This window comes from Scleropages formosus, chromosome 5 (assembly GCF_900964775.1).
Source record: "Scleropages formosus chromosome 5, fSclFor1.1, whole genome shotgun sequence".
NCBI lineage: Eukaryota > Metazoa > Chordata > Actinopteri > Osteoglossiformes > Osteoglossidae > Scleropages > Scleropages formosus.
In genome coordinates this window covers 9,461,678-9,473,688 of record NC_041810.1, presented here as the reverse complement: position 1 = coordinate 9,473,688, position 12,011 = coordinate 9,461,678, and the positions used below count along the sequence as shown (strand labels likewise).

Here is a 12,011-nt window from a genome sequence, read left to right as displayed (position 1 = left end):
CACTGAAACTCCAATTTTTTTGCAGGTAGTTTAATTACTTACATTTCTGTTTATATGTTTGGTTTTACATGAACGGCTGCATCAGCAGTTTATTTCTTTTATTTGGGGAAAAAGGAGAAAAGCAGAAAAAGCTAGATGTTTTGATTTTGAGAACTTTTCTCCCTCTTGATAATTCTTGTTTTATATTTACTCATTGCATTTCTTTATATTTTATCAGTGTAATACTGTAAAGAGGCAGTTCAGTAATTAAGGACATGGACTTGTTACTTAGAGGGCTGTTGGTTCTAGACCACATAACCCTTTGTGCTGTGCTGTAGAACTCCTTCAAATTGCTGTAGATGATTTATGGGATACATGACTCGAATACCCATAGAAAAAATTCAATTTAACAATTTAAATAATAATAATTAAAAAAAAAATTGAAGTGGTACTTTTTTCCCCATATTTAAAGTTATTATTACTAACTGCTTGTTCACGTCTGCAGTGAGCACAGAGTTTCGGTCCAGAGCCTGTTATAGATACATAAAATAAAATGTAATTATTAATGGTCGGGGGGTGCAGTGGCACAGTGGGTTTGGCCTGTACCTTCTTTCTGGTGGGTCTGGGGTTCAAGTCCTGCTTGGGGTACCTTGTAACGGATTGACGTCCTGTCCTGTGTGTGTCCCCTCCCTGTCCAACCTTCCACCCTGTGTTGCTGGGTTAGGCTCTGGTTCAGACACTTAGGACAAACATTTCAGACAGTGTGTGTGAGTGATTTATGGTTTTTGTAGTATTACTTTTAATTAAAACACACAAACTGTATGAAATTTTGTCCAGACTACTGAAGGGGGGGCAGCCACTGGCACTTGGACCCCCTGAGGATTTCTTTTCTCCCTTGACTTTCAGTTGGGAGTTTTTTGTTCCTTTCCTCCGTGGCCAGTAGGCAAACTTATAGTTTAAAAAGTACATTGATGATGTATCACGCTGCTCTCTAGTCAACTTTTCTTTTTCTCCGTGTCCCTGCGTGAGAAGAGCGCGCTGTAAAAATAAATTGAAGATACAAAATGACTGAATTAATGAAAGCACATTTATATAGAAAAAGAGAAAGGTGGTGAGGATGCATTATAAACATTATAAGGGTAAAATTTTCTAAATTAATTGAACTATGCTTTTTTTAAATTTTGCACTTCACATGTTTATTTAATTTTTTTTTTTTCTCTTTCTCCTAATGTAATGCACAAATTTGTATTCTCACTGAGATGTATGCTGCTTTGGAGAAAAGCATCTGCTAAATGAATAAATGTAAATGTAAATTTCAGTAATTTTTTTCTGTGGATTTTGATAAGGCACAGATATATTTCAGTTTATTATTATTATTTTTATTATTATTGTATTTTTTTGCCAAGCAGAAAAAATAACTTTGCTTTAACTATCTGTAGAAAGTAGTACCAGATCTTCATAACATAATTTCAGATGTCTCTGTTTAAATGTAAATGTCATGATTTAAATTTAATTCAAATTTAGTTGTACTAGATGTAGACGGAAGATTGAAATGGGGATATGAAGTCCATATAGTACGACTGAACTGTCTGTTCTCCTGTCTTTCTATATCTATCTGTCTATCTATCCATGTATGCAGATCAATGAAAGTGATGCTGACACTGCAATTTCCATCCATGATTTATAATCGCTTGTCAAATCCAGGATTGTGGTGCTCTGGAGCTTATTCCGCGAGCAGAAATCCACATGAACACGGGGAGAACATACACGCTCCACACACATCAATGCTACCCTCTGCAGCACCATACCACCTCAGAATTAGATATTCAGTTTTTTTATTTGAACTTTTGTTTTTAATTAGTTTGTTAAGATACTCTAAGACATATAAGGAACTCAACTCGAGATAAATTAAAGGTTATAGACAAGTTTGAGTCCCCTGCGATGTACCGTGGGTGTACCCTGCCCAGTTTAATAGTTATTAATTTCAAGATGGGCTCTGAACCACTGTAGCCTGATAAGGAGAAGTAGTTAAAAAAGTGACCGAGTGAGTGAAAGAATGAGAAAAAAGTAGCTTTTACTAACAGTAATGACAGAGTCATGAAAAATATTAATAAAAGTGAATAATTAATATATTCAGCTCATTGGGCCCCGCATAAAAGAGCTGCAACAGATTATGAAATATTTGCTCTATTTTAATACAACTGGCTCATTAATTCCCTACAGCAGCATTTTCCTGCATCGCCATCATACGAGTCTTTGTAGAGTTTGTACAACGACACAACAGACAGCACAGCCATATAGATGCGGTCAAGCCTGTAGAGGTGATTTCCAATCTCACTGTAGCTTTATACGAAAGGACTTTAAATTTGTTTTAATTTGTCCAGTAATGTTCTGTTGTGCCACATTCCCAGAATAAAGAAATCAAAGTGCCTGGAGCAGCTTCACAATTACAAACAGCTAAAATGTCCCTGGGAATGTGCTGTAAAGGTATAACAGAGTAAGGTAGACTAACGAATCACCACGGTAAGGATAGTCCTGTGAAACAGCGGAAAGAAGTAAGCGCAGTCCCTTTTAAGTTTTCAGTCCACTGTACAGCAGAATATTTTGCCTTTCATTTAAAAATATTTCAACTGTCTTCCAGTTACCTTGATATCCCAGGTGAAAAGTTTAATCGGAAAACACAATTTTACTGCAAAATTATTTATTAACCCCAGTTATTACTGTCTGTCATATTATCAAAAAACAATATTTTATTTACAGTCCGAATGGACTATGTTCCACACCTCCAATTGTCGGGGAGGCAGTTCGGAGCTGCGGCTATAAAGTCTCTGGCGCCTGTCGCTGCTACGGGCTGTTCGTTCCCTGTATGACCGGAGCAGGAGCTTGGTTCGCATTGCCGGCAGTAAGTCAGACCTTTTCCCGGTGCATGTTGGACTCCGCCAGGGCTGCCCTTTGTCACCGATTCTGTTCATTATCTTCATGGACAGAATTTCTAGGCGCAGCCAGGGAACGGAGGGTGTCTGTTTTGGTGGCCGCAGGATCTCGTCTCTGCTTTTTGCAGACGATGTGGTCCTGTTGGCTTCATCGAATCAACTTACAGCGTGCACTGGAGAGGTTTGCAGCCGAGTGCGAAGCGGCGGGGATGAGAATCAGCACCTCCAAATCCGAGGCCATGGTCCTCAGTTGGAAAAAGATGGATTGCCCCCTCCGGGTTAGGGGGGAGCTCCTCTCAAGTGGAGGAGTTTAAGTATCTCGGGGTCTTGTTCACGAGTGAGGGAAAAATAGAGCGGCAGGTTGACAGACGGATCGGTGCGGCGTCCGCAGTAATGCGGTCATTGTACCGTTCTGTTGTGGTGAAGAGGGAGCTGAGTCGTAAGGCGAAGCTCTCAATTTACCGGTCGATCTATGTTCCTACCCTCACCTGTGGTCGTGAACTCTGGATCATGACCGAAAGAATGAGATGGCGGATACAAGCGGCAGAAATGAGTTTCCTCCACAGAGTGGCTGGGCGCACCCTTAGGGAAAGAGTGAGGAGCTCGGAGTAGAGCCGCTGCTCCTCCGCATCAAGAGGAGCCAGTTGAGGTGGCTCAGGCATCTGTTCCGGATGCCTCCTGGACGCCTCCCCGGGGAGGTGTTCCGGGCTTGTCCCACTGGGAGGAGGCCTCGGGGCAGACCCAGGACACGTTGGAGAGACTACGTCTCCCGGCTGGCCTGGGAACACCTTGGGGTTTCCCCAGAGGAACTGGAGGAGGTGTGCGGGGAGAGGGAAGTCTGGAGGACTCTGCTTGGACTGCTGCCCCTGCAACCCAGCCCCAGATAAGCAGAAGAAGATGATGAATATTTTATTTTGGCATTTTAATTTTAGATGACATTTTTCATCTGGGAGACACACACACACACTTTCAGAAATGCTTGTCCCAGACAGGGTCACAGGGAACCAGAGCCTACCCAGTAACACAGGGCATAAGGCCAGAGGGAGAGGGGACACACCGAGGACAGGACTCCAGTCCATCACAAGGCACCCCCAACAGGACTCAAACCCCAGACCCACTGGAGAGCATGACTGTGGTCCAACCCACTGCACCACCGCACTCCACCATCAGGGAAACATTTTTTTTAAAACAGAAGAAATAATAATAGCCCAACCCGCTCTGAACATCTCCAAACTGAGATTTCCAGAATAAAATAATGCAGTTATTTGAGCAATGTGTGTATTTAATAGAGAGTGGCACATCAGGTAGCGCTGATGCCTCACAGCACCCAGGTTGTGTGTTTGGACACGGGTTTCAATCTGACTCTCTTTGTTTGGAAGTGTATTTTCCTCAATGTGAATTTCCAAATACCAGTGTATCAGGAAAACAGCAGACTAAACTGTCCCTAGTGTGTATAATGTGATTGGATGAGTGTGTGGACACCATGTCGCTGCCTTAGAAGAAGTTATTACTGATAAAGAATTCATGTATTTAATAATTTATTTTTGTGGATATCCCTCCACAATAGGCTCCTTTAGAGCTTTCAATGGAGAATAATGCAAACAGAAAAAGGAAACATACGATGTGACACATGTTGCATATGTAGCTGAACTGGTGTGAGTCGGCAGTCCGGGGTGGTCAGTGTTCACACGTTTACACCCAGTTATGGTCATCAGGGTGAGGGAAGTAGGGTGTTTAAGTTGAACTGTCTCATAGAGTATCCCTGAAATGGTCTCGTAGCCCTTCCAGAACTTCTAGATAAGTGCATTTGCTAATTTCAGATGTTTAAAGAAAGTGTGTATTCTGTAATTTCAGTTTGAACCGTACGTGTTTGAAAAACCGGAAAAGACTAAACTATTCATAGCTTGTTGGTGAGCAATGGGAATTTTAGCCTGTTTCAGTGTGTGTATATACAGTATGCTATATGTAGCACTTGGAAATAATTTTTTTGTCTCTCCTGTTCTTCCAGACAGTGATGTGAAGCTGGTGAATGGTGACAGTCCCTGTTCTGGGAGAGTGGAGGTTCTTCATGAAGGAGAGTGGGGAACTGTATGTGGACGTGGCTGGGATATAACGGATGCGTCAGTGGTGTGTAGACAGGTGTTCTGTGGAGATGCTGTAGCAGCACCGCAATACGGACACTTTGGAGCAGGAGAAGGGAAGATCTGGATGAATTATGTCTCCTGCAAGGGGTCAGAGAAAACACTGAAGATCTGTGGACATAAAGGATGGGGTAAACATAACTGTAATCATTTTCTTGATGCCTCAGTCATCTGCTCAGGTAGGAGACACATAAATTACATCATGTTCTTTACAGTTGTTTGGAATGAAAAGCATTTTATATGGTACTTGCTGATACGTAAACACAAATATGTAGAGATTACATGTACTCTATTATATTTTCTGTAATATTAATTTCCACAGTTGACTGAATTATAACCCTGTTCAGGTGATACTTTGAGGTCATTGAATCCAACTGTCCTTTCATTGTCTGTGCACAGTGGATGAACTCTCATGTTCTGTACCGATTCTCCAATTTCCATAACTGCGGATTAGACATTAAATGTTTCGTTTGGCAGTATCATATTTACAAAGAAACTTATACAGTCTTCTTCCACCTTACAAAGGTATTTTATTTCTGAAATACTCTTCATAAGATGAATTCTCATAATTCGGAAACATAAACACTGTTAGATGAAATGGTATGACAGTGACCTTTTTTATGTGTTCCGGAGCCCCAAAATTGACAAAAATTTATCCTGCAATGTCCCCAGATCCCATTAATTAACATCTGTTACAACACAACAAAACAAGGCAGTTTCCCTTCTTTAACTCCTCTACAGTACGATATGGCTGTCTACCTGTGCTTCTTCGGCTCCTTCGTACCTGTTACTTACTCTACACCTATCAAACGCTCACAGAAAAAAACACACGTGACACTCAGTGTTCATGTATTAAGTCAACCAAAAAACAAAAAACTAAACAGAACAGTAAAGATTAAAAACAAATGTATGAAAAAATGAAAATGAATTTGCACTGAAAACATCAATTTCAATAATTTAAGATGGCGTAGGGGCTGGACAGCATTTTCCCCATATATTCATGTGGGTTTCCTCGCACTGTCCAAAGATGTGTTACAGGCAAACTGATGACTCTAAATTGCTATTAATGTGTGTGTGAGTGTGTCTGAGCATGTTACCGACTCTGTTGAATAGATAGACTATAGTGAGTTCAGTGTAGTGTGTACCTCACACCGTGCATCACCTTGAACAAAAGTATCAGGTAAATATAGGCAGTCCGACACTTACAAATTGGTTTTATTCCAATGACCTCATTGTAAGTCAACTTAATAAAAAAAATCCTGTATTATATTAACAATTAGGATGCAAAAATAATTAAAGTCTGAATGCCACATTTTATTTGAGATTTGTTATATTTCTGATTTTACATGTCTTTCTTGTTAAATAATACAAATATACAGTAATATAAATACAGAACAATGCAACATTTTTATGCAATGCAATTTTATTTCAGTTTTTATTTTCTGCATTATCAGAACAATCACGTTTCTCCTTTCTAGTCATTTTAAACCAGAAACTTGAATGGAATCATCAACAACACACACACACACACACACACACACACACACACACACACACTTTCAGAACCGCTCGTCGCAGATGGGGTCTCGGGGAACCGGAGCCTACCCGGCAACACAGGGCATAGGGCCAGAGGGGGAGGGGACACACCCAGGACGGGACGCCAGTAAGCCACAAGGCACCCCAAGCGGGACTCAAACCCCAAACCCACCAGAGAGCAGGACCTGGGCCAACCCACTGCGCCACCATGCCCCCCTCAAATAAGCACAATGTTCTTTAAATACAACATTTTTGTAAATCAAATGCAGTTCCTGATGAACACACTGATTCAGTTACAAATACAGTGCCTCCGTTATCCTATGGCAGATGTAGCGGTCATTGTTAGACATTACGATGAAATGTTGCCTTTTAAAGAAAGAATTTAATAGAGTTTATGGGACAATTGTAACTATAGATCATCATAAGTTGCATATGTCATGAGTGGAGGACAGTTTGTACTAGTTAATACTTACGTGCCATATCTGCTAAATTAATGAATATAAACACTGCTCAGCTCTCAGGAGTCATGTGAAAGCCAAATTCAATCCTTGTAAAACTTGTAAAATGTCTCATAAGTTGTTTTAAAAGGACTTGTAACTTGAACGGACATACGTTGGAAGATGGCTTTAACGGCTCCCAGCACAATGTCCCAGCAGAATTCTTTGCTGGTGCACAAATCAGTCTTTGTTTCCATCAGTTACTGTGGATTTCATCTAGGTGTCCTTTTATTCTATCCAAATTCACTGTGCTCCTCTTAGCATGAGTTTTTCCTCATCAGTGCCTTGTAATGTACTACTATCATACATAAAGGTTTACGCTGATTGAAATGATAGTGATTTGTTGAATGATTACTAAATGAAATATTACTTTGAAAATAATAGTGCAGCTTTGAATAATTCCTGTTTAACTTGTACTTTGGATATTTTATTTCACCCTGCTGTAGTTTATCTATATATACATATTGTCTGTCTCTTGTCTGGTGGGGAGGAGCGGTGGCACAGTGGCGCAGTGGGTTGGACCAGGTCCTGTTCTCCGGTGGGACTGGGGTTTGAGTCCTGTTTGGGCTGCCTTGCGACAGACTGGCGTCCTGTCCTGGGTGTGTCCCCTCCCCCTCCAGCCTTATGCAATGTGTTGCCTGGTTTGGCTCTGGCTCCCTGTGACCCCCAAATGGTTCAGAGAATGTGTGTATTTGTGCGTCTGTCTATTTAACACTGTGAGGGGAATGAAGTGTTAGTGAAAGCTGAAAGATTCACTTGAGATTCCCTATTGGATTACAGGTCACAGAGATGTGCGACTGGTACAGGGTACACACCTGTGTTCGGGGAGAGTGGAGATTCAGCATGGAACTACCTGGGGTTCAGTGTGTGACGCTGACTTTGACCTGCAGGATGCCGAAGTTGTGTGTCGGCAGCTGGGCTGCGGGATCCCTGCGAAGGTGCTGGGAGGGTCTGCCTTTGGGAAGGGGGGATACCAAATGTGGACAGAGGAGATTCAGTGTACAGGGAACGAGTCAAATGTTTACTCCTGTCCGAAATCATCCACAAAGAAGCAGAACTGCTCACATGATGACAGCGTGGGACTTGTGTGTTCTGGTAAGGGCTGAGAGATGTTTTCAAGGATCTGTGTTTCAAATTTAGTACCTTAGCAGAAATTACTGTCGTGTTGCACTATTTGAATGAACAATTCTGCAATGACTGCTTTACCCCATTTGGTAGATAAAAAGGCAAATCGAAGAATTATTTAGAATTATCCTAATAGCTCATAAAATGTGATCTGATTTTCATCTTAGCCATAATACACACACACACATTTTCAGAACCGCTCGTCCCATATGGGGTTGCGGAGCCTACCCGGTGACACAGGGCGTAAGGCCAGAGGGGGAGGGGACATACCCAGGACTGGACGCCAGTCCATCGCAAGGCACCCCAAGCGGGACTCGAACCCCAGACCCACCGGAAAGCAGGACTGTGGTCCAACCCACTGCGCCACTGCACCCCCTCCTTAGCCATAATAATAAAGTCTTATTTAAAACATACATATTTCACATTACATTTTATGCAACAAATCATTCACACAGTCAAGGTCACTGATGAAAAAAGAATGTGAACTCATATATTTCGCAACTGCTGGAAGCTTCTTTTTTGGCAGTCACCTGAAGAAAATGCTTTGTGTAGCTGCTTTTTGTCAGCATTTTGGTGCATTTCTTTGTATGAACTATCCCATTTCATGCATATTTTTCACCTCTTGTTTGAATAAATCACACCATATCGTTTCAGGAGGATTGAGGTCAAGACTTCAACTCAACCATTCAAAAAATACTCTGTTGTTGATTTACTCCTGTGTTTTGGATCATTGTCGTGTTGCGTGACCCAGCTTATTTCAAGTTTTAGATCAGAAACCTGACATTCTCCAGCAGAATTTCCATATACAACTTGGACTTGATCTGTTAGTGGCTACAAACTATTCAGACCCTGACAAGCAAAGCAGCCCCACAGCATTATACTCACTCCACCATTCTTCACTGTTGGGATGAGGTTTTATGTTTGGTATGCAGTGTTTTGTTTTCTCTGAACATGGCACTACGTACATACAAAAAGTTTGTGCTTTTGTCTTACCTGTCCACAGAACATTGTTGGAATAGTGCTGTGAAACATCTAAGTTGTTCTTAGCAAACTTGAGACACACAGCATTTTTTTGAAGAACACTGGCTTCCTCTGTGGTTAACCTCTCATGAACACAACTCATGTTTGTTATTTTTCTTACTGTAAACTCATGATCACAGATGTTACATGCAAGTGTAAGATGTGCCTGTGGATCCTTAGCTGTCACCCTTGGATTCTTTCAGATTATTCTGCATGCCTTTGCACTAATCTTTGTAGAGCTCTCACTCTGAGGGAGAGCAGCAAATGGAATCTGCTTAGCAGTGGAGGTCCAAGCCTTTAAAAATCCTTTTTTTAATGGTTTCCAATCTTATGAGCTTCAACTCTTCTTCTGAGGTCCTTTGAAATCTCTTTTGGCAGAGCCATATTCTACATATTCCACAAAACTCTGTTGTGAAGAGCAGCGAATCAAAATGTGGTTTTCATATGAAACCAAGTCTAACTCATACCTGTATTTATTGGAATATATGACTCCAATCGCCTTTTTAAGATCTTTATCCTAGAGGTTCACATATTTGAGGGGGGCGCGGTGGCGCAGTGCCACAGTGGGTTGGACCGGGTCCTGCTCTTCGGTGGGTCTGGGGTTCGAGTCCTGCTTGGGGTGCCTTGCGACGGACTGGCGTCCCGTCCTGGGTGTGTCCCCTCCCCCTCCAGCCTTACGCCCTGTGTTGCCAAGTTAGGCGCCGGTTCTCTGCGACCCCATATAGGACAAGCGGTTCAGAAAATGGAGGAGGAGGTTCACATATTTTTTCCATCAGTGACCTTGACTGTTTAAAACATTTGCTCCATACAGTTATGGAAAATGTAAAATGTGTATGTTTATTAAATAAGATCGTCGGTTTCTTTCTGCTTTTTCTGGTGAGGGTCCCAGTAGTAGGAGGCAGAGCAAGTGGGCCCAAACCTACCTATCCCCAGCCACACGCTCTAGCTCCTCCAGGGGGACACCCAGGTGTTCCAAGAACAGACATGAGATATAATCTGTTCAGCATGCCCTAGGACTGCCCTGGGGTCTCCTCCCAGTGGAACGTGCTCAGACCAGCTCCTGTGGGAGGCGCCCAGAAAATTAACCATTGTATTACTAAATTAGTAGTAAAATATGGACAGTGGGTAGCTTAGTTGTTATAGCAGTCATCTTAAAAGGAGCTGTCATCAGACAAGGGGCACAAGTTCAGTCTCCACCGCTGCTGCAGTACCCTTGAAGAAGGGATTTACCTAAAACTGATACAATAAAATCATTGAAACTCTGTACATGGGTCAATAATTGTAAGTTGCTCAGTATACAAATCTAATGTTGTAAGCTGCCTTGGGCAAAGGTGTCAACTAAATAATGGTTAACAAAGAAAAACTAAAAAATGATTGAAAATAGATTTTATGCTGATAATTTTGTTAAATTCTTAGTTACAGTGTTTTGTATTTCCCTGATATTTAACTGCCTGTCTGCTCTTTCCGCAGGGTACACAAACGGCAGACTGGCGGACGGCCCGGACCGCTGCTCCGGGAGGGTGGAGTTACAGTACCTCACTGAGTGGGGCACAGTGTGTGATGCATCCTGGGATCTGAGAGCAGCCAATGTCCTCTGTCAGCAGCTGGGCTGTGGGAGCGCTGTGGCAGTGCCAGGACAGGCCTGGTTTGGAGAGGGCAGGGGTCGCATCTGGGCTGATGTGTTTGAGTGTCAGGGAAAGGAGACACACCTGTCCCAGTGTGCTGTTTCTTCATGGAACCGAGCTCCATGCTCTCATGAACATGATGCGGGAGTCATCTGTACTGGTGAGGAATGCTGTGCTCATAACTATGCTGTAGGAGAGGAGTCACAGTCAAATGTCTGTATAGAAACGATCTTCAGTAAATCAGTTCCATTGGCTCTAAAACTCATTTAAGAATAATATACTGTACACAAAATGAACTGCTGGTGCTGTAAGATACCCATTATGAGATGCTGATGTTTCTACAGGATCATCTCTCTCCAGCCTCGATGGGATGGTCAGACTGTCTGGAGAAAGTGGCTGTGAGGGTCAGTTGGAGGTTCACTACCAGCACACCTGGAGCAGAGTTCTCCTGGACTCCTGGAGCATCAGGGAGGCTTCTGTGGTCTGCAGACAGCTGGGCTGTGGTTCAGCAGTGAGGATTTACAGCTCCTCCCTGTCTGGGACAGGGGACACTGATGTGTGTCTCACAGGGTATCAATGCTCTGGGACTGAGTTTCACTTGGGGAACTGCAGTGCTCCACACACATTCAGCTGCAGTTCCAGCCCATATGTGTCTATAGTGTGTTCTAGTGAGTACTGATCCCTCATTATAAAGCACATTTGTGATGAGTATTGTACACACACATGCACACACACACACACACACACACACACACACAGACATTGACTGAAACCGCTTGTCCCAAGCGGGGTCGCAGCAAGTCGGAGCCTAACCCGGCAACACAGGACGTGGGGCTGGTGGGGGAGGGGTCACACCCAGGATGGGATGCTAGTCTGCTGCAAGGCACCCCAAGCGGACTTGAACCACAGGCCAAACCTGCTGCACATCGTGCCCCCCTATTACACTAGTAACTTAATGTTAATCCTATACAATAGAAAAACATGGTACCTCCATCCCTGTGTATCTCCTTTCACAACAGACATACACAGAAAACACATTCATTACAAAGCATATTGCAGAAGAATATTACTTGGATATGGGTGGATTAAACTAGTTATTTAATGTTATGCCTGTTTTACAAATACATGGTATCTTCTTTCCTTTGTACCTTCTCC

The 12,011-nt window shown here is 42.7% G+C and overlaps 1 protein-coding gene across 1 annotated transcript; it reads left to right on the top strand.

The window, feature by feature from the left end:
* The first annotated feature begins 5,120 nt into the window (after positions 1–5,120).
* On the top strand, positions 5,121–11,371 carry LOC114910499 (scavenger receptor cysteine-rich type 1 protein M130-like). The gene is made up of 5 exons (XM_029251878.1): positions 5,121–5,232; positions 7,867–8,181; positions 10,702–10,840; positions 10,950–11,016; positions 11,201–11,371. The coding sequence occupies exons 1-5, from the start codon at positions 5,121–5,123 to the stop codon at positions 11,369–11,371; spliced, it is 804 nt and encodes a 267-aa protein (XP_029107711.1).
* The last annotated feature ends 640 nt before the right edge of the window (positions 11,372–12,011 follow it).